Genomic DNA, 22,730 nt, shown 5'->3' with positions numbered 1-22,730 from the left:
GTTTTGGGGGAAAATATTGCATTTTTGTTTTTTTTTTTGCCATTACTTCACGTCAAATATTACATTTTAAAATGTTTTTGCTATAAAAAAAAATATATCTGACAAAAAGGGCATAAAACAAAAACACCACGAAAGTAATAAACACTTACAATCATCAATATATCTAAAACTGAGAGATAAATTTAAGGGTTCAAAGGAAAACAATAAGCCATTATTTTCAACACTTTTTTATGAATGTGGCCTTAAAGTATCATTGCTCACAAAATAAAAAGCGGGTTGAAATCAATATGAATTATAATTGTGAATTATATTTATATAGCGCTTTTATCACCTATTTAAGGTTCCAATTACTTTTTGGGGGAAAATATTGCATTTTTGGTTTTTTTTGCCATTACTTCACGTTAAATATTGCATTTTAAAATGTTTTTGCTATAAAAAAAAATATATCTGACAAAAAGGGCATAAAACAAAAACACCACGAAAGTAATAAACACTTACAATCTTAGGTATGTTTAAAACTGAGAGAGAAATTTAAGGGTTCAAAGGAAAACAATAAGCCATTATTTTCAACACTTTTTTATGAATGTGGCCTTAAAGTATCATTGCTCACAAAATAAAAAGCGGGTTAAAATCAATATGAAATATAATTGTGAATTATATTTTTTTGCGCTTTTATTACCTATTTAAGGTTCCAATTACTTTTTGGGGGAAAATATTGCATTTTTGTTTTTTTTTGCCATTACTTCACGTCAAATATTACATTTTAAAATGTTTTTGCTATAAAAAAATCACCTGACAAAAAGGGCATAAAACAAAAACACCATAAAAGTAATAAAAACTTACAATCATAGATATGTATAAAACTGAGAGAGAAATTTAGGGTGAAATGTAAAACAATAAGCCATTATTTTCAACACTTTTTTATGAATGTGGCCTTAAAGTATCATTGCTCACAAAATAAAAAGCGGGTTAAAATCAATATGAATTATAATTGTGAATTATATTTATGTAGCGCTTTTATCACCTATTTAAGGTTCCAATTACTTTTTGGGGGAAAATATTGCATTTTTGGTTTTTTTTGCCATTACTTCACGTTAAATATTACATTTTAAAATGTTTTTGCTATAAAAAAAAATATATCTGACAAAAAGGGCATAAAACAAAAACACCACGAAAGTAATAAACACTTACAATCTTAGGTATGTTTAAAACTGAGAGAGAAATTTAAGGGTTCAAAGGAAAACAATAAGCCATTATTTTCAACACTTTTTTATGAATGTGGCCTTAAAGTATCATTGCTCACAAAATAAAAAGCGGGTTAAAATCAATATGAAATATAATTGTGAATTATATTTTTTTGCGCTTTTATTACCTATTTAAGGTTCCAATTACTTTTTGGGGGAAAATATTGCATTTTTGTTTTTTTTTGCCATTACTTCACGTCAAATATTACATTTTAAAATGTTTTTGCTATAAAAAAATCACCTGACAAAAAGGGCATAAAACAAAAACACCATAAAAGTAATAAAAACTTACAATCATAGATATGTATAAAACTGAGAGAGAAATTTAGGGTGAAATGTAAAACAATAAGCCATTATTTTCAACACTTTTTTATGAATGTGGCCTTAAAGTATCATTGCTCACAAAATAAAAAGCGGGTTAAAATCAATATGAATTATAATTGTGAATTATATTTATATAGCGCTTTTATCACCTATTTAAGGTTCCAATTACTTCACATTAAATGTTTTGGGGGAAAATATTGCATTTTTGTTTTTTTTTGCCATTACATCACATCAAATATTACACTTTAAAATGTTTTTGCTATAAAAAAATCACCTGACAAAAAGGGCATAAAACAAAAACACCATAAAAGTAATAAAAACTTACAATCATAGATATGTATAAAACTGAGAGAGAAATTTAGGGTGAAATGTAAAACAATAAGCCATTATTTTCAACACTTTTTTATGAATGTGGCCTTAAAGTATCATTGCTCACAAAATAAAAAGCGGGTTAAAATCAATATGAATTATAATTGTGAATTATATTTATATAGCGCTTTTATCACCTATTTAAGGTTCCAATTACTTTTTGGGGGAAAATATTGCATTTTGGGGTTTTTTTGCCATTACTTCACGTCAAATATTACATTTTAAAATGTTTTTGCTATAAAAAAAAATATATCTGACAAAAAGGGCATAAAACAAAAACACCACGAAAGTAATAAACACTTACAATCATAGATATATCTAAAACTGAGAGAGAAATTTAGGGTGAAATGTAAAACAATAAGCCATTATTTTCAACACTTTTTTATGAATGTGGCCTTAAAGTATCATTGCTCACAAAATAAAAAGCGGGTTAAAATCAATATGAATTATAATTGTGAATTATATTTATATAGCGCTTTTATCACCTATTTAAGGTTCCAATTACTTCACATTAAATGTTTTGGGGGAAAATATTGCATTTTTGTTTTTTTTTGCCATTACATCACATCAAATATTACACTTTAAAATGTTTTTGCTATAAAAAAATCACCTGACAAAAAGGGCATAAAACAAAAACACCATAAAAGTAATAAAAACTTACAATCATAGATATGTATAAAACTGAGAGAGAAATTTAGGGTGAAATGTAAAACAATAAGCCATTATTTTCAACACTTTTTTATGAATGTGGCCTTAAAGTATCATTGCTCACAAAATAAAAAGCGGGTTAAAATCAATATGAATTATAATTGTGAATTATATTTATATAGCGCTTTTATCACCTATTTAAGGTTCCAATTACTTTTTGGGGGAAAATATTGCATTTTGGGGTTTTTTTGCCATTACTTCACGTCAAATATTACATTTTAAAATGTTTTTGCTATAAAAAAAAATATATCTGACAAAAAGGGCATAAAACAAAAACACCACGAAAGTAATAAACACTTACAATCATAGATATATCTAAAACTGAGAGAGAAATTTAGGGTGAAATGTAAAACAATAAGCCATTATTTTCAACACTTTTTTATGAATGTGGCCTTAAAGTATCATTGCTCACAAAATAAAAAGCGGGTTAAAATCAATATGAATTATAATTGTAAATTATATTTATATAGCGCTTTTATCACCTATTTAAGATTCCAATTACTTCACATTAAATGTTTTGGGGGAAAATATTGCATTTTTGTTTTTTTTGCCATTACTTCACGTCAAATATTACATTTTAAAATGTTTTTGCTATAAAAAAAATATATCTGACAAAAAGGGCATAAAACAAAAACACCATAAAAGTAATAAAAACTTACAATCATAGATATGTATAAAACTGAGAGAGAAATTTAGGGTGAAATATAAAACAATAAGCCAGTATTTTCAACACTTTTTTATGAATGTGGCCTTAAAGTATCATTGCTCACAAAATAAAAAGCGGGTTAAAATCAATATGAATTATAATTGTGAATTATATTTATATAGCGCTTTTATCACCTATTTAAGGTTCCAATTACTTTTTGGGGGAAAATATTGCATTTTTGGGTTTTTTTGCCATTACTTCACGTCAAATATTACATTTTAAAATGTTTTTGCTATAAAAAAAATATATCTGACAAAAAGGGCATAAAACAAAAACACCATAAAAGTAATAAAAACTTACAATCATAGATATGTATAAAACTGAGAGAGAAATTTAGGGTGAAATATAAAACAATAAGCCAGTATTTTCAACACTTTTTTATGAATGTGGCCTTAAAGTATCATTGCTCACAAAATAAAAAGCGGGTTAAAATCAATATGAATTATAATTGTGAATTATATTTATATAGCGCTTTTATCACCTATTTAAGGTTCCAATTACTTTTTGGGGGAAAATATTGCATTTTTGGGTTTTTTTGCCATTACTTCACGTCAAATATTACATTTTAAAATGTTTTTGCTATAAAAAAAAATATATCTGACAAAAAGGGCATAAAACAAAAACACCATAAAAGTAATAAACACTTACAATCATAGATATGTATAAAACTGAGAGATAAATTTAAGGGTTCAAAGGAAAACAATAAGCCATTATTTTCAACACTTTTTTATGAATGTGGCCTTAAAGTATCATTGCTCACAAAATTAAAAGCGGGTTAAAATCAATATGAATTATAATTGTGAATTATATTTATATAGCGCTTTTATCAACTATTTAAGGTCCCAATTACTTTTTGGGGGAAAATATTGCATTTTTGTTTTTTTTTGCCATTACTTCACGTCAAATATTACATTTTAAAATGTTTTTGCTATAAAAAAATATATATCTGACAAAAAGGGCATAAAACAAAAACACCACGAAAGTAATAAACACTTACAATCATCAATATATCTAAAACTGAGAGATAAATTTAAGGGTTCAAAGGAAAACAATAAGCCATTATTTTCAACACTTTTTTATGAATGTGGCCTTAAAGTATCATTGCTCACAAAATAAAAAGCGGGTTAAAATCAATATGAATTATAATTGTGAATTATATTTATATAGCGCTTTTATCACCTATTTAAGGTTCCAATTACTTTTTGGGGGAAAATATTGCATTTTTGGGTTTTTTTGCCATTACTTCACGTCAAATATTACATTTTAAAATGTTTTTGCTATAAAAAAAATATATCTGACAAAAAGGGCATAAAACAAAAACACCACGAAAGTAATAAACACTTACAATCATCAATATATCTAAAACTGAGAGATAAATTTAAGGGTTCAAAGGAAAACAATAAGCCATTATTTTCAACACTTTTTTATGAATGTGGCCTTAAAGTATCATTGCTCACAAAATAAAAAGCGGGTTAAAATTAATATGAATTATAATTGCGAATTATATTTATATAGCGCTTTTATCACCTATTTAAGGTTCCAATTACTTCACATTAAATGTTTTGGGGGAAAATATTGCATATTTTGTGTTTCTGCCATTACATCGCATCAAATATTACACTTTAAAATGTTTTTGCTATAAAAAAATCACCTGACAAAAAGGGCATAAAACAAAAACACCATAAAAGTAATAAAAACTTACAATCATAGATATGTAAAAAACTGAGAGAGAAATTTAGGGTGAAATGTAAAACAATAAGCCATTATTTTCAACACTATTTTATGAATGTGGCCTTAAAGTATCATTGCTCACAAAATAAAAAGCGGGTTAAAATCAATATGAATTATAATTGTGAATTATATTTATATAGCGCTTTTATCACCTATTTAAGGTTCCAATTACTTTTTGGGGGAAAATATTGCATTTTTGTTTTTTTTTGCCATTACATCACATCAAATATTACACTTTAAAATGTTTTTGCTATAAAAAAATCACCTGACAAAAAGGGCATAAAACAAAAACACCATAAAAGTAATAAAAACTTACAATCATAGATATGTATAAAACTGAGAGAGAAATTTAGGGTGAAATGTAAAACAATAAGCCATTATTTTCAACACTTTTTTATGAATGTGGCCTTAAAGTATCATTGCTCACAAAATAAAAAGCGGGTTAAAATCAATATGAATTATAATTGTGAATTATATTTATATAGCGCTTTTATCACCTATTTAAGGTTCCAATTACTTTTTGGGGGAAAATATTGCATTTTTGTTTTTATTTGCCATTACTTCACGTCAAATATAACCTTTTAAAATGTTTTTGCTATAAAAAAAAATATATCTGACAAAAAGGGCATAAAAAAACACCACGAAAGTAATAAACACTTACAATCATAGATATATCTAAAACTGAGAGATAAATTTAAGGGTTCAAAGGAAAACAATAAGCCATTATTTTCAACACTTTTTTATGAATGTGGCCTTAAAGTATCATTGCTCACAAAATAAAAAGCGGGTTAAAATCAATATGAATTTTAATTGCGAATTATATTTATATAGCGCTTTTATCACCTATTTAAGGTTCCAATTACTTCACATTAAATATTTTGGGGGAAAATATTGCATTTTTGTTTTTTTTTTGCCATTACATCACATCAAATATTACACTTTAAAATGTTTTTGCTATAAAAAAATCACCTGACAAAAAGGGCGTAAAACAAAAACACCATAAAAGTAATAAAAACTTACAATCATAGATATGTATAAAACTGAGAGAGAAATTTAGGGTGAAATGTAAAACAATAAGCCATTATTTTCAACACTTTTTTATGAATGTGGCCTTAAAGTATCATTGCTCACAAAATAAAAAGCGGGTTAAAATCAATATGAATTATAATTTTGAATTATATTTATGTAGCGCTTTTATCACCTATTTAAGGTTCCAATTACTTCACATTAAATGTTTTGGGGGAAAGTATTGCATTTTTGGGTTTTTTTTGCCATTACATCACATCAAATATTACATTTTAAAATGTTTTTGCTATAAAAAAATCACCTGACAAAAAGGGCATAAAACAAAAACACCATAAAAGTAATAAAAACTTACAATCATAGATATGTATAAAACTGGGAGAGAAATTTAGGGTGAAATGTAAAACAATAAGCCATTATTTTTAACACTTTTTTATGAATGTGGCCTTAAAGTATCATTGCTCACAAAATAAAAAGCGGGTTAAAATCAATATGAATTATAATTGTGAATTATATTTATATAGCGCTTTTATCACCTATTTAAGGTTCCAATTACTTCACATTAAATGTTTTGGGGGAAAATATTGCATTTTTGTTTTTTTTTTGCCATTACTTCACGTCAAATATTACATTTTAAAATGTTTTTGCTATAAAAAAAAATATATCTGACAAAAAGGGCATAAAACAAAAACACCACGAAAGTAATAAACACTTACAATCATAGATATATCTAAAACTGAGAGATAAATTTAAGGGTTCAAAGGAAAACAATAAGCCATTATTTTTAACACTTTTATCAGTGTGGACTTTAATTGTTTTAAGTCTCACTGCTCAAAAAACGGTGACAAATTAAAATCAATCCATCAAAATCACCTATTTTATTTATGGGGATGGCGTGGCGAAGTTGGGAGCTTGGCTCTGCCAGCAACCTGAGGGGTTCCTGGTTCAATCCCCACCTTCTACCATCCTAGTCACATCCGTTGTGTCCTTGAGCAAGACACGTCACCCTTGCTCCTGATGGGCCCTGGTTAGCGCCTTGCATGGCAGCTCCCGCCATCAGTGTGTGTGAATATGGAAATAGTGTCAAAGCGCTTTGAGTTCCTTAAAAATGTAAAAAAGCGCTATACAAGTTTGACCCGTTTACCATTTATTTTTTGGGGGGGGGCTCATCTGATATTTGAGTGTTTCCGATCGGATGAAAACGGTGGCCTATGGCAAACTTTTGCGGTGTAGTAATAAGATGATTTTTTTTTTTTTGGTGTAGGATTGTCACCAAAAAGCTTTCCAATTGACATTCAACACGCTCAGGCCTTGCAAATAGGGACCGGGGTAAAAAACCCGGTTTTATCATTGAAATAGTCATCGGAACATTGAGAATTGAACCCGTCAAAATCTTTGATATGTGCATTTTTATGTCCATTAATTAATAAAGTACTATCTATCTATCTATCTATCTAATAGTCAAAACATGTCATCAGTAACTGTCTTCTCCCTGTCCACTCTGCAAACATTCCCACAGGGCCGTGGGGGGGGGGGGGGACTCCACATACCTGCCCAGGATCTCCAGCAACTCAGCCACCCCGTTGAAGTGCTCCGTCTCATAAACAAAACTGCAGAGAGCACAGGTTGGAAATGGAATGTTCTAGAATGCTGCTTTGAAGGAAGACCCCGAAGGGCTAAAATGATCGTGCTCACCGTAGAAAAATATTATTGATCTGTTTTCGTATAAAAGCCCTCAGCCCCAGGAATTTGCCGTAGATTCTATGCAAGACGGTTTTCAGGTAGTCTCTCTCCCGAGGATCCTCGCTGTCGAACAGCTCCAGGAGCTGAGGGGTGGGGGGGGCGACACGGTGGGGTAAGCGGGGAGGGTGAAGGGAGGTAACCAAGCGAACAGTGTCTTGGACTCACCTGGAGGACAAACTTCTGGTCAATGTACTTTTTGGCAATGCTGGGCTGGAACTCCTGACTTTCCAAGAAGCGGATGAAGAACTCGTATACCAACTAGGAAAGGAAAGGCACTGTCACTTCAAAGCAAGGGTCTCCATTCCAAGCCTCACATAGCTTAGGGTAGGGGGCCGCGGGCCAATTTTAGCACGACGTGGCATTCCTTTTAGCCCGCCTCACGGTGGCTACCAAATGTAACACATACTCCATTTACAGTAGTGCACTGTAAAAACAGGTAACGTAGATTTTACAGTAAAAATAACAAGGGTATTATTCCACTTTAAAACAATGAACTGTAAAAAAAAAATGTTTTTAAATGCCTCGATATTTCTGTACAAAATCAGCAGTTCCATTGCCAAAATTTTGGCGTAAAAATTGGTTGTTTTTCACATTAACAGTAAAACACTGAAATAATGGTTGTAGATTTTACAGGGAAACAAACAGGCAGCTCAGTCACCAGAATTTTGAGGTAAAAATAACAGAGGTATTATTCCACTTTATAACAATGAAATAAAAAAAATAAATAAATTAAAAAAAAGAATGCATAGATATTTCTATAAAAAAATCAGCAGTTCCGTTGCCAAAAATTTTTCGTAAAAATAAATTTTTTTGTGTTTTTCCACTTTAACAGTAATACACTGTGAAAAAATGGTTGTAGATTTTACAAGGAAACAAACAGGAAGCTCAGTCACCAGAATTTTGCAGTAAAAATAACAAAGGTATTATCCAACTTCATAACAATGAACTGTAAAAAAAAAAAAGCAAAATGCATAGATATTTCTGTAAAAAATCAGCAGTTCCATTGCCCAAATTTTGGCGTAAAAATAACATTGGTTGTGTTTTTCACATTAACAGTAATACACTGAAATAATGGCCGTAGATTTTACAGGGAAACAAACAGGAAGCTCAGTCACCAGAATTTTGAGGTAAAAATAACAGAGGTATTATTCCACTTTATAACAATGAAATAATAAAAAACATGCGTAGATATTTCTATAAAAAAATCAGCAGTTCCGTTGCCAAGATTTTTTCGTAAAAATAACATTGGTTGTGTTTTTCACATTAACAGTAATACACTGTGAAAAAAATGGTTGTAGATTTTACAGGGAAACAAACAGGAAGCTCAGTCACCAGAATTTTGCAGTAAAAATAACAGAGGTATTATTCCACTTTATAACAATGAAATAATAAAAAAAAATGCGTGGATATTCCTATAAAAAAATCAGCAGTTCCGTTGCCAAGATTTTTTCGTAAAAATAACATTGGTTGTTTTTCACATTAACAGTAATACACTGTGAAAAAATGGTTGTAGATTTTACAAGGAAACAAACAGGCAGCTCAGTCACCAGAATTTTGCAGTAAAAATAACAGAGGTATTTTTCCACTTCATAACAATGAAATTAATTTTTTTTTTTTTTTTTAAAAACGCGTAGACATTTTTATAAAAAAAATCAGCAGTTCCGTTGCCAAACATTTTTCGTAAAAATAACATTGGTTGTGTTTTTCACATTAACAGTAATACACTGAAATAATGGCCGTAGATTTTACAGGGAAACAAACAGGAAGCTCAGTCACCAGAATTTTGAGGTAAAAATAACAGAGGTATTATTCCACTTTATAACAATGAAATAATAATTAAAAAAAAAAATGCGTAGATATTTCTATAAAAAAATCAGCAGTTCCGTTGCCCAAATTTTTTCATAAAAATAACATTGGTTGTGTTTTTCACATTAACAGTAATACACTGTGAAAAAATGGTTGTAGATTTTACAGGGAAACAAACAGGAAGCTCAGTCACCAGAATTCTGAGGTAAAAATAAAGTGTACTTCATAACAATGAACTGTAAAAAAAAAAATGCAAAATGCATAAATATTTCTGTAAAAAATCAGCAGTTCCGTTGCCATATTTTTGGGCTAATAATAACATTGGTTGTGTTTTCCATATTTCAGTAATACACTGAAAAAAATGGCCGTAGATTTTACAGGGAAACAGGCAGCTCAGTCACCAGAATTTTGTGGTAAAAATAACAGATGTATTTTGCCACTTCATAACAATGAACTGTGCATAAAAAAAAATAAAAATTAAATGCGTAAAATTAGCAGTTCCGTTGCCAAAATTTTTGCGCAAAAATAAGATTGGTTGTGTTTTTCACAATTTAGTAATACACTGTGAAAAAAAATGGCCGTAGATTTTACGAGATAATAAACAGGAAGCTCAGTCACCATAATTTTGCGGTAAAAATAACAGAGGTATTATTCCACTTTATAACAATGAACTGTAAAAAAAAAAAAAAATACATTGATATTTCTGTAAAAAAATCAGCAGTTCTGTTGCCAAATTTTTTGCGTTAAAATAACATTGGTTGTGTTTTTCACATTTCAGCAATACACTGTGAAAAAATGGTTGTAGATTTTACAGCTCAGTCACCAGAATATTTGGCCACTTCATAACAATGAACTGCAAAAAAAAAAATTTCAATGCGTAAAATTAGCAGTTCCGTTGCCAAAATTTTAGCGCAAAAATAAGATTGGTTGTGTTTTTCACATTTCAGTAATACACTGTGAAAAAATGGTTGTAGATTTTACAGCTCAGTCACCAGAATTTTGTGGTAAAAATAACAGAAGTATTCGGCCACTTCATAACAATGAACTGTAAAAAAAAAAAAAAATTAAAATGCGTAAAATCAGCAGTTCCGTTGCCAAATTTTTTGCGTTAAAATAACATTGGTTGTGTTTTTCACATTTCAGTAATACACTGAAAAAAATGGCCCTAGATTTTACAGCTCAGTCACCAGAATTTTGTGGTCAAAATAACAGAGGTATTTTGCCACTTCATAACAATGAACTGTGCATAAAAAAATAAAAATAAATGCGTAAAATTAGCGGTTCCGTTGCCAAAATTTTTGCGCAAAAATAAGGTTGGTTGTGTTTTTCACAATTTAGTAATACGCTGTGAAAAAAAATGGCCGTAGATTTTACGAGATAATAAACAGGCAGCTCAGTCACCATAATTTTGCGGTAAAATAACAGAGGTATTATTCCACTTTATAACAATGAACTGTAAAAAAAAAAAAAAATACATTGATATTTCTGTAAAAAAATCAGCAGTTCTGTTGCCAAAATTTTTGCCTAAAAATAACAATGGTTGTGTTTTTCACATTTCAGTAATACACTGTGAAAAAAATGGCCGTAGATTTTACAGCTCAGTCACCAGAATATTTTGCCACTTCATGACAATGAACTGCAAAAAAAAAAATTTCAATGCGTAAAATTAGCAGTTCCGTTGCCAAAATTTTTGCGCAAAAATAAAATTGGTTGTGTTTTTCACATTTCAGTAATACACTGAAAAAAATGGCCGTAGATTTTACAGCTCAGTCACCAGAATTTTGTGGTAAAAATAACAGAGGTATTTGGCCACTTCATAACAATGAACTGTAAAAAAAAAAAAAAATTAAAATGCGTAAAATCAGAAGTTCCGTTGCCAAATTTTTTGCGTTAAAATAACATTGGTTGTGTTTTTCACATTTCAGTAATACACTGAAAAAAATGGCCGTAGATTTTACAGCTCAGTCACCAGAATTTTGTGGTAAAAATAACAGAGGTATTTTGCCACTTCATAACAATGAACTGTGCATAAAAAAATAAAAATAAATGCGTAAAATTAGCGGATCCGTTGCCAAAATTTTTGCGCAAAAATAAGATTGGTTGTGTTTTTCACAATTTAGTAATACGCTGTGAAAAAAAATGGCCGTAGATTTTACGAGATAATAAACAGGCAGCTCAGTCACCATAATTTTGCGGTAAAATAACAGAGGTATTATTCCACCTTATAACAATGAACTGTAAAAAAATATATATATGTTGATATTTCTGTAAAAAATCAGCAGTTCTGTTGCCCAAATTTTTGCCTAAAAATAACAATGGTTGTGTTTTTCACATTTCAGTAATACACTGTGAAAAAATGGTTGTAGATTTTACAGCTCAGTCACCAGAATATTTGGCCACTTCATAACAATGAACTGCAAAAAAAAAAATTTCAATGCGTAAAATTAGCAGTTCCGTTGCCAAAATTTTTGCGCAAAAATAAGATTGGTTGTGTTTTTCACATTTCAGTAATACACTGAAAAAAATGGCCGTAGATTTTACAGCTCAGTCACCAGAATTTTGTGGTAAAAATAACAGAGGTATTTGGCCACTTCATAACAATGAACTGTAAAAAAAAAAAAAAAAAATGCGTAAAATCAGCAGTTCTGTTGCCAAATTTTTTGCGTTAAAATAACATTGGTTGTGTTTTTCATATTAACAGTAATACACTGTGGAAAAAATGGCCGTAGATTTTACAGGGAAACAAACAGGCAGCTCAGTCACCAGAATTTTGCGGTAAAAATAACAGAGGTATTATTCCACTTTATAACAATGAACTGTAAAAAAAAAAAAATATATACGTTGATATTTCTGTAAAAAATCAGCAGTTCTGTTGCCCAAATTTTTGCCTAAAAATAACAATGGTTGTGTTTTTCACATTTCAGTAATACACTGTGAAAAAATGGTTGTAGATTTTACAGCTCAGTCACCAGAATATTTGGCCACTTCATAACAATGAACTGCAAAAAAAAAAATTTCAATGCGTAAAATTAGCAGTTCCGTTGCCAAAATTTTTGCGCAAAAATAAGATTGGTTGTGTTTTTCACATTTCAATAATACACTGAAAAAAATGGCCGTAGATTTTACAGCTCAGTCACCAGAATTTTGTGGTAAAAATAACAGAGGTATTTGGCCACTTCATAACAATGAACTGTAAAAAAAAAAAAAAATTAAAATGCGTAAAATCAGAAGTTCCGTTGCCAAATTTTTTGCGTTAAAATAACATTGGTTGTGTTTTTCACATTTCAGTAATACACTGAAAAAAATGGCCGTAGATTTTACAGCTCAGTCACCAGAATTTTGTGGTAAAAATAACAGAGGTATTTTGCCACTTCATAACAATGAACTGTGCATAAAAAATAAAAAAAATTAAATGCGTAAAATTAGCAGTTCCGTTGCCAAAATTTTTGCGCAAAAATAAGATTGGTTGTGTTTTTCACAATTTAGTAATACACTGTGAAAAAAAATGGCCGTAGATTTTACGAGATAATAAACAGGCAGCTCAGTCACCATAATTTTGCGGTAAAATAACAGAGGTATTATTCCACCTCATAACAATGAACTGTAAAAAAAAAAAAAAATACATTGATACTTCTGTAAAAAAATCAGCAGTTCTGTTGCCAAAATTTTTGCCTAAAAATAACAATGGTTGTGTTTTTCACATTTCAGTAATACACTGTGAAAAAAATGGCCGTAGATTTTACAGCTCAGTCACCAGAATATTTGGCCACTTCATAACAATGAACTGCAAAAAAAAAAAAAATTTCAATGCGTAAAATTAGCAGTTCCGTTGCCAAAATTTTTGCGCAAAAATAAGATTGGTTGTGTTTTTCACATTTCAGTAATACACTGAAAAAAATGGCCGTAGATTTTACAGCTCAGTCACCAGAATTTTGTGGTAAAAATAACAGAGGTATTTGGCCACTTCATAACAATGAACTGTAAAAAAAAAATATTAAAATGCGTAAAATCAGCAGTTCCGTTGCCAAATTTTTTGCGTTAAAATAACATTGGTTGTGTTTTTCACATTTCAGTAATACACTGTGGAAAAAATGGCCGTAGATTTTACAGGGAAACAAACAGGCAGCTCAGTCACCAGAATTTTGCCGTAAAAATAACAGAGGTATTATTCCACTTTAGAACAACGAACTGTAAAATAAAAAAAATAAATGTGTAGATATTTCTGTAAAAAATCAGCAGTTCCGTTGCCAACATTTTTACCTGAAAATACCATTGGTTTTGCTTTTCACATTTCAGTAATACACTGTGAAAAAATGGCCGTGGATTTTACAGGAAAACAGGCAGCTCAGTCACCAGAATTTCTACTGCAAAAATCTCTAGATTTCTTTTTTTTTTTTTTACAAGCTAACTGGTTGGCTTTGATTTTGAGACCCCTGTGCTACAAAAAATGCATGCGTCATGATAGCTGTTGTCTAAAAGTAGGCGTACTGTCACATCACCCTACGACTTATTTTGAGGTTTTTAGTGTTCTGCTGCGTGTAGTTTTTTAGCTCTTGTCTCCCACACCTATTTTGGTGGATTATTCTCTTTTTTTGGTATTTTCCTGTAGCGGTTTCATGTCTTCCCATGAGCAATATTCCCTGCATCAACTTTATTTTTATCCTTATTCGTGGGGACATTGTCGATTATCATGTTCGAAAGTACATTGTGGACGCCATTTTTGCTCCAGAGTAAGTCTTTGCTGTCGTCCAGCATTCTGTTTTTTTTTTTACTTTGTGGCCAGTTCATTTAATTTGTTTATGCATTATATACCTTTTTACCTGCGCAGTGCCTCCCACTGTCTCTGACATCTACAAAGCAATTAGCTACCTGCTGCCACCTACTGATATGGAAGAGTATTACACGGTTACTCTGCCAAGCTCTAGACAGCACCGACATTCAACAACAACAATCATTTGCAGACTATAATTACTGGTTTGCAAATTTTTTTTAACCCCAAAAAGGTGAAATTAGATAATCTCCCACGGCACACCAGACTGTATCTCACGGCACACTAGTGGTTGAAAAACACTGCTTTAGGGGCGCTGTACGGCGCTATGAGGCTAAATCCATTACTCGTAGTTAAATTTACTCTGGCAATCTTCAATCCCAGTAGATACGGTGCACACAACACAAACACACAAAGAGCAACTTGGTTTAAGCAAGCTCAAGTGTCTCGGACCCTCTCCAGGGGAACGAGAAACCGTTCCTCGATTTATAGTGACTGAAGCTGCTGGTAGAAATAGTTCAATTGAGTCAGGTGGTTCAAACGAGAATCCTAAAGGGACTCCAGCACCGGGGATTGAGTTTGAGAGCCCTGCATTGGTATCAAGACGGAGAGAAACCGAGGTCCTCAAACGTTACCTGTAAGTGAGGCCAGGAGGCCTCGAGCGTGGGCTCGTCCTCCTCCGGGTCAAACTCGTTACTGTCGCTGGGCGGAAGGGTCCGGAATATGTTGTGAGACACCTAAAAGTCAAGACGAAATCGTCACAAGCGCCCGTGGAGGACGTTGCGCCGGATCCGGAATCCACTGACCATTTTGACGACTTCAGGGTAGGCCTGCTCTGTCAGGTAGCCCCGGCTGACGGTCACGTAGTCTACCAGCTCGTTGAGTGTGGACCGCTTGTACTCCTTCATCTTGAGGTCTGACAGCGTGTCCATGAAGTCAAAGACCGTACAGCACTGCTGCAGCTTCTTGAGGAACAGCTCAGGCTGCTCCGGGGCCGGTACGTCTGCACACACACACACACACACACACACACACACACACACACAATGAGTGGGCCGGTTGACAAAACACACAGACTATGGAAGACGGCGTTTGTTGCAATTTAACTAAAAAAAGATGATCACTTTGAAATAGCCTTCAACAGCGTTTAAAACGTGATGTGAAGGAAGTCATGTGACAGTAAATGAGGGTAGGGTTAGTCAACTGGCAGCCTGGGGGCCAAATCCGGTTTGAGAATGGCACCATGACAGCCCTCAGGTTTAGTTAAAACTTCGGACACAAACATTTTTGCAGCAAATTCCTGGTCCCTAAAGCGCTCTTGTCGTATCAAGGAACTGGGTCCACTGTAAACACATCTTTATTTTTTTTTTCCCCCAAGATGGCGCTGCTGTAGGCAGGAGCTCTGTGCTCTTGTGTCATCATTTTGTGTTTCCCTCTTGTTTTCATGTCTTATTATATTTTTTGGCCTTTTGGTCCGGGACCCTTTGGGACTGTGTGACAAGGGGTGCCACTTTCGTGACCTCTGTGGTGCTTTTTTTTGTGGACTTCTGGATCTGCCTCCCGGGAGCCTTTTGGCCATGGAGACCAGCTGCTGGGTGTCTGCCACACCGGAGTCGGTTTGGAGGGACTGGAGGAGATGTGGATGAGGGGACAGGGCTGCAGAGTTTGGAGGGACTGGAGGAGATGCGGATGAGGGGACAGGGCTGCAGAGTTTGGAGGGACTGGAGGAGATGCGGATGAAGGGACAGGACTGCAGAGTTTGGAGGGACTGGAGGAGATGCGGATGAAGGGACAGGGCTGCAGAGTTTGGAGGGACTGGCGGAGATGCGGATGAGGGGACAGGACTGCAGAGTTTGGAGGGACTGGAGGAGATGCGGATGAAGGGACAGGACTGCGGAGTTTGGAGGGAATGGAGGAGGTGTGGATGAGGGGACAGGGCTGCGGAGTTTGGAGGGACTGGAGGAGATGCGGATGAAGGGACAGGACTGCAGAGTTTGGAGGGACTGGAGGAGATGCGGATGAGGGGACAGGGCTGCAGAGTTTGGAGGGACTGGAGGAGATGCGGATGAGGGGACAGGGCTGCAGAGTTTGGAGGGACTGGCGGAGATGCGGATGAGGGGACAGGGCTGCAGAGTTTGGAGGGACTGGAGGAGATGCGGATGAAGGGACAGGACTGCAGAGTTTGGAGGGACTGGCGGAGATGCGGATGAAGGGACAGGACTGCGGAGTTTGGAGGGAATGGAGGAGGTGCGGATGAGGGGACAGGGCTGCAGAGTTTGGAGGGACTGGAGGAGATGCGGATGAAGGGACAGGACTGCAGAGTTTGGAGGGACTGGCGGAGATGCGGATGAAGGGACAGGACTGCAGAGTTTGGAGGGACTGGAGGAGGTGCGGATGAGGGGACAGGGCTGCAGAGTTTGGAGGGACTGGCAGAGATGCGGATGAAAGGACAGGGCTGCAGAGTTTGGAGGGACTGGAGGAGGTGTGGATGAGGGGACAGGGCTGCGGAGTTTGGAGGGACTGGAGGAGGTGTGGATGAGGGGACAGGACTGCAGAGTTTGGAGGGACTGGAGGAGATGCGGATGAGGGGACAGGACTGCGGAGGTAGCACTGAGCGCTGGGACGGAGAGGCTTCGTGGTGTCTTGGCTGGGTGAGCAGGTGTCGGACACCTCAGTCACCTTGGACGTATCCTCGCTCATCCATGCGGACTGGACACTGGCCGAAAATGGAGTCGGCTGTCTTGGTTGCTTTGTTGGGTCCGCTCCTGTCTCTGGCCATGCTCCCCCCATCCCAGCGGACGATGGCGTGGAACACCGCAGAGGCCACCACAGTGGATATGTTTCTTTTACTTTTTATTCATAGCTGTATGTAGAAGTGTCTGCTTGTATCTGCTGCTTTAATGTCTTTGATATCCTCTGTGTTCTTTGATGTTTGATGTTTCCCTCTTACACACATGGAAGAGGGATGTGTACCATGGCTATGAGTTGTTGTTTTTTCCCTTGGCCTCAGTCTACACCTCCTCTCCAGGGCCCAGGCTAAAACCGATTTTTTCTATTTTATTTTAATTTTAATCCCTCCCCCCCTCCTTGTTTACCTGTATCTCATCTTTTTTTGTAAGGGGCGCTGGAAGCCGACAGACCCGTCAGCGATCCTGTTCTGTCTCCCTGTAATGTTTGTCTGATCTTGAATGGGATTGTGCTGAAAATTTTAATTTTCCTGAAGGAACTCTCCTGACGGAATAAATAAAGTACTATCTAATCTAATCTAACTTGCATTGACATTTTAATTTGACTGGTAAACATAGGAGAACACTGCCGTTCAAACTTGTGATTTCCATAAATGAGACATAAAAAAGATGTTCCTCTATTTTGGCAGTTGCACATTTTGTTTTTCGTGTTGCGATTTATGTAGCTAAGGTGTTGCTAGAGCTTGTTTACAATATCTTTAGTCAGTAGACATTTGTTCAACTCCTTTTCCTATGCTAGTGGTTAGGGGTGAGAAAAAAAAAATATGAATAATTCGAGATTCCTATTTGTAACGATTCTTAATAGAAAAAAAATGAATAAAATCAGATTAAAACACACACACACGTGTTATATATTATATATATATATACAATACATACATTAACATACGTGTATGCATACATAGACATATATGCATACATATATACATACACATTTATGCATACATATAGACATACATGCACACATATGCGTGTATATATACACATATATATATATACACACACACACACATTTATACATACACACTACCCAGTGGCCTAGTGGTTGGAGCAGGGGTAGGGAACCTATGGCTCTAGAGCCAGATGTGGCTCTTTTAATGACTGCATCTGGCTCTCAGATAAATCTTAGCTGACATTGCTTAACACGATAAGTAATGAATAATTCCGCTGGTAATCACGATGTTAAAAATAACGTTCAAAATATAAAACATTCTCATGCATTTTTATCCATCCGTCCGTTTCTACCGCACCTGTTCAAGGAATAACAACGTTATTCAAAAGAATTAGACTTATTATACTCTAAAAAATGTTGGTTTTACTTAAAAAAAATGCACGCATTTGGTTGTATTCGGTGTTAAAAAATATGATATGGCTCTCACGAAAATACATTTTAAAGTATTTGGCTTTCATGGCTCTCTCAGCCAAAAAGGTTCCCGACCCCTGGGTTAGAGTGTCCGCCCTGTGATCCGTAGGTTGGGAGTTCAAACCCGGCGAGTCATACAAAAGACTAAAAAAAATGAGACCCATTGCCTCCCTGCTTGGCACTCAGCATCAAGGGTTGGAATTGGGGGTTAAATAACCATAAATGATTCCCGGGCGCGGCACCGCTGCTGCCCACTGCTCCCCTCACTTCCCAGGGGGTGATCAAGGGGATGGGTCAAATGCAGAAGACAAATTTCACCATACCTAGTGTGTGTGTGACAATCATTGCTACTTTAACTTATATGAACACACATACATATATACACTTATATACACACACATATATATATATATATATATATATATATATTTATATATATATATATAGTTGATTGGCAACACTAAATTGGCCCTGGTGTGTGAATGTGAGTGTGAATGTTGTCTGTCTATCTGTGTTGGCCCTGCGATGAGGTAGCGACTTGTCCATCAACACATTGCAAACACCGGGTCTCAGCTCTGTTATTTTCCGTTTTTTCGACTTTTTTTTTTGGAACCTTGGAGACATCATGCCTCGTCGGTGTGTTGTCGGAGGGTGTAACAACACTAACAGGGAGGGATTCAAGTTGCACCACTGGCCCGAAGATGCGAAGGTGGCAAGAAATCTGCCGCCAGACCCCCATTGAATGTGCCAAAGTGTCTCCACATTTTACCGGCGATGACAGACATGGCACAGAGATGTATGGATAACATGCAAATGCATTTGCAACAATAAAGTCAATGAAATCATAAAGGTGAGTTTTGTTGATGTTGTTGACTTATGTGCTAATCATGCATATTTGGTCGCGGCGTGACTGCCAGCTAATCGATGCTAACATACTACGCTAATCGATGCTAACATGCTATTTACCGGCGGTGCTAAAGCAGACATGGCACAGAGATGTATGGATAACATGCAAATGCATTTGCAACAATAAAGTCAACGAAATCATAAAGGTGAGTTTTGTTGATGTTGTTGACTTATGTGCTAATCATGCATATTTGGTCGCGGCGTGACTGCCAGCTAATCAATGCTAACATACTACGCTAATCGATGCTAACATGCTATTTACCGGCGGTGCTTAAGCAGACATGGCACAGAGATGTATGGATAACCTGCAAATGCATTTGCAACAATAAAGTCAATGAAATCATAAAGGTGAGTTTTGTTGATGTTGTTGACTTATGTGCTAATCATGCATATTTGGTCGCGGCGTGACTGCCAGCTAATCGATGCTAACATACTACGCTAATCGATGCTAACATGCTATTACCGGCGGTGCTTAAGCAGACATGGCACAGAGATATATGGATAACATGCAAATGCATGTGCAACAATAAAGTCAACAAAATCATAAAGGTGAGTTTTGTTGATGTTGTTGACTTATGTGCAAATCATGCATATTTGGTCACAGCGTGACTGCCAGCTAATCGATGCTAACATACTATGCTAATCGATGCTAACATGCTATTACCGGCGGTGCTTAAGCAGACATGGCACAGAGATGTATGGATAACATGCAAATGCATTTGCAACAATAAAGTCAATGAAATCATAAAGGTGAGTTTTGTTGATGTTGTTGACTTATGTGCTAATCATGCATATTTGGTCGCGGCGTGACTGCCAGCTAATCGATGCTAACATACTACGCTAATCGATACTAACATGCTATTTACCGGCGGTGCTTAAGCAGACATGGCACAGAGATGTATGGATAACATGCAAATGCATTTGCAACAATAAAGTCAATGAAATCATAAAGGTGAGTTTTGTTGATGTTGTTGACTTATGTGCTAATCATGCATATTTGGTCGCGGCGTGACTGCCAGCTAATCAATGCTAACATACTACGCTAATCGATACTAACATGCTATTTACCGGCGGTGCTTAAGCAGACATGGCACAGAGATGTATGGATAACATGCAAATGCATGTGCAACAATAAAGTCAACAAAATCATAAAGGTGAGTTTTGTTGATGTTGTTGACTTATGTGCTAATCATGCATATTTGGTCGCGGCGTGACTGCCAGCTAATCGATGCTAACATACTACGTTAATCGATGCTAACATGCTATTACCGGCGGTGCTTAAGCAGACATGGCACAGAGATGTATGGATAACATGCAAATGCATGTGCAACAATAAAGTCAACAAAATCATAAAGGTGAGTTTTGTTGATGTTGTTGACTTATGTGCTAATCATGCATATTTGGTCACAGTGTGACTGCCAGCTAATCGATGCTAACATACTACGCTAATCAATGCTAACATGCTATTTACCGGCGGTGCTAAAGCAGACATGGCACAGAGATGTATGGATAACATGCAAATGCATTTGCAACTATAAAGTCAATGAAATCATAAAGGTGAGTTTTGTTGATGTTGTTGACTTATGTGCTAATCGTGCATATTTGGTCACGGCGTGACTGCCAGCTAATCGATGCTAACATACTACGCTAATCGATGCTAACATGCTATTTACCGGCGGTGCTAAAGCAGACATGGCACAGAGATGTATGGATAACATGCAAATGCATTTGCAACAATAAAGTCAATGAAATCACAAAGGTGAGGTTTGTTGATGTTGTTGACTTATGTGCTAATCATGCATATTTGGTCGCGGCGTGACTGCCAGCTAATCGATGCTAACATGCTATTTACCGGCGGTGCTTAAGCAGACATGGCACAGAGATGTATGGATAACATGCAAATGCATTTGCAACAATAAAGTCAATGAAATCATAAAGGTGAGTTTTGTTGATGTTGTTGACTTATGTGCTAATCATGCATATTTGGTCGCGGCGTGACTGCCAGCTAATCGATGCTAACATACTACGCTAATCGATACTAACATGCTATTTACCGGCGGTGCTTAAGCAGACATGGCACAGAGATGTATGGACAACATGCAAATGCATTTGCAACAATAAAGTCAATGAAATCATAAAGGTGAGTTTTGTTGATGTTGTTGACTTATGTGCTAATCATGCATATTTGGTCGCGGCGTGACTGCCAGCTAATCGATGCTAACATACTACGCTAATCGATGCTAACATGCTATTTACCGGCGGTGCTTAAGCAGACATGGCACAGAGATGTATGGACAACATGCAAATGCATTTGCAACAATAAAGTCAATGAAATCATAAAGGTGAGTTTTGTTGATGTTGTTGACTTATGTGCTAATCATGCATATTTGGTCGCGGCGTGACTGCCAGCTAATCGATGCTAACATGCTATTTACCGGCGGTGCTTAAGCAGACATGGCACAGAGATGTATGGATAACATGCAAATGCATTTGCAACAATAAAGTCAATGAAATCACAAAGGTGAGGTTTGTTGATGTTGTTGACTTATGTGCTAATCATGCATATTTGGTCGCGGCGTGACTGCCAGCTAATCGATGCTAACATACTACGCTAATCGATGCTAACATGCTATTTACCGGCGGTGCTTAAGCAGACATGGCACAGAGATGTATGGATAACATGCAAATGCATTTGCAACAATAAAGTCAATGAAATCATAAAGGTGAGTTTTGTTGATGTTGTTGACTTATGTGCTAATCATGCATATTTGGTCGCGGCGTGACTGCCAGCTAATCAATGCTAACATACTACGCTAATCGATGCTAACATGCTATTACCGGCGGTGCTTAAGCAGACATGGAACAGAGATGTATGGATAACATGCAAATGCATTTGCAACAATAAAGTCAATGAAATCATAAAGGTGAGTTTTGTTGATGTTGTTGACTTATGTGCTAATCGTGCATACTTGGGCGCGGCGTGACTGCCAGCTAATCGATGCTAACATACTACGCTAATCGATGCTAACATGCTATTTACCGGTGGTGCTAAAGCAGACATGGCACAGAGATGTATGGATAACATGCAAATGCATTTGCAACAATAAAGTCAACGAAATCATAAAGGTGAGTTTTGTTGACGTTGTTGACTTATGTGCTAATCATGCATATTTGGTCGCGGCGTGACTGCCAGCTAATCGATGCTAACATGCTATTTACCGGCGGTGCTTAAGCAGACATGGCACAGAGATGTATGGATAACATGCAAATGCATTTGCAACAATAAAGTCAA

General features: G+C 35.4%; 1 protein-coding gene across 7 annotated transcripts in view; it reads right to left on the bottom strand.

The window, feature by feature from the left end:
* Positions 1–22,730, bottom strand: part of ppp2r5eb (protein phosphatase 2, regulatory subunit B', epsilon isoform b) — a 166,459-nt gene that overhangs the window by 36,662 nt on the left and 107,067 nt on the right. For all 7 annotated transcript variants that reach the window (XM_061886349.1, XM_061886350.1, XM_061886351.1 and 4 more), the window contains 5 exons: positions 15,229–15,425; positions 15,058–15,159; positions 8,014–8,106; positions 7,801–7,931; positions 7,656–7,715 (listed from right to left, as the gene is read on the bottom strand). In XM_061886349.1, coding sequence (XP_061742333.1) covers positions 7,656–7,715; positions 7,801–7,931; positions 8,014–8,106; positions 15,058–15,159; positions 15,229–15,425 — 583 coding nt within the window. The remainder of the gene's footprint in view (positions 1–7,655; positions 7,716–7,800; positions 7,932–8,013; positions 8,107–15,057; positions 15,160–15,228; positions 15,426–22,730) is intronic.

Source organism: Nerophis ophidion, linkage group LG24, assembly GCF_033978795.1.
Source record: "Nerophis ophidion isolate RoL-2023_Sa linkage group LG24, RoL_Noph_v1.0, whole genome shotgun sequence".
Lineage (NCBI taxonomy): Eukaryota > Metazoa > Chordata > Actinopteri > Syngnathiformes > Syngnathidae > Nerophis > Nerophis ophidion.
Note: the sequence above shows the minus strand (reverse complement) of the source record. Positions and strands in the feature narration are given on the sequence as shown.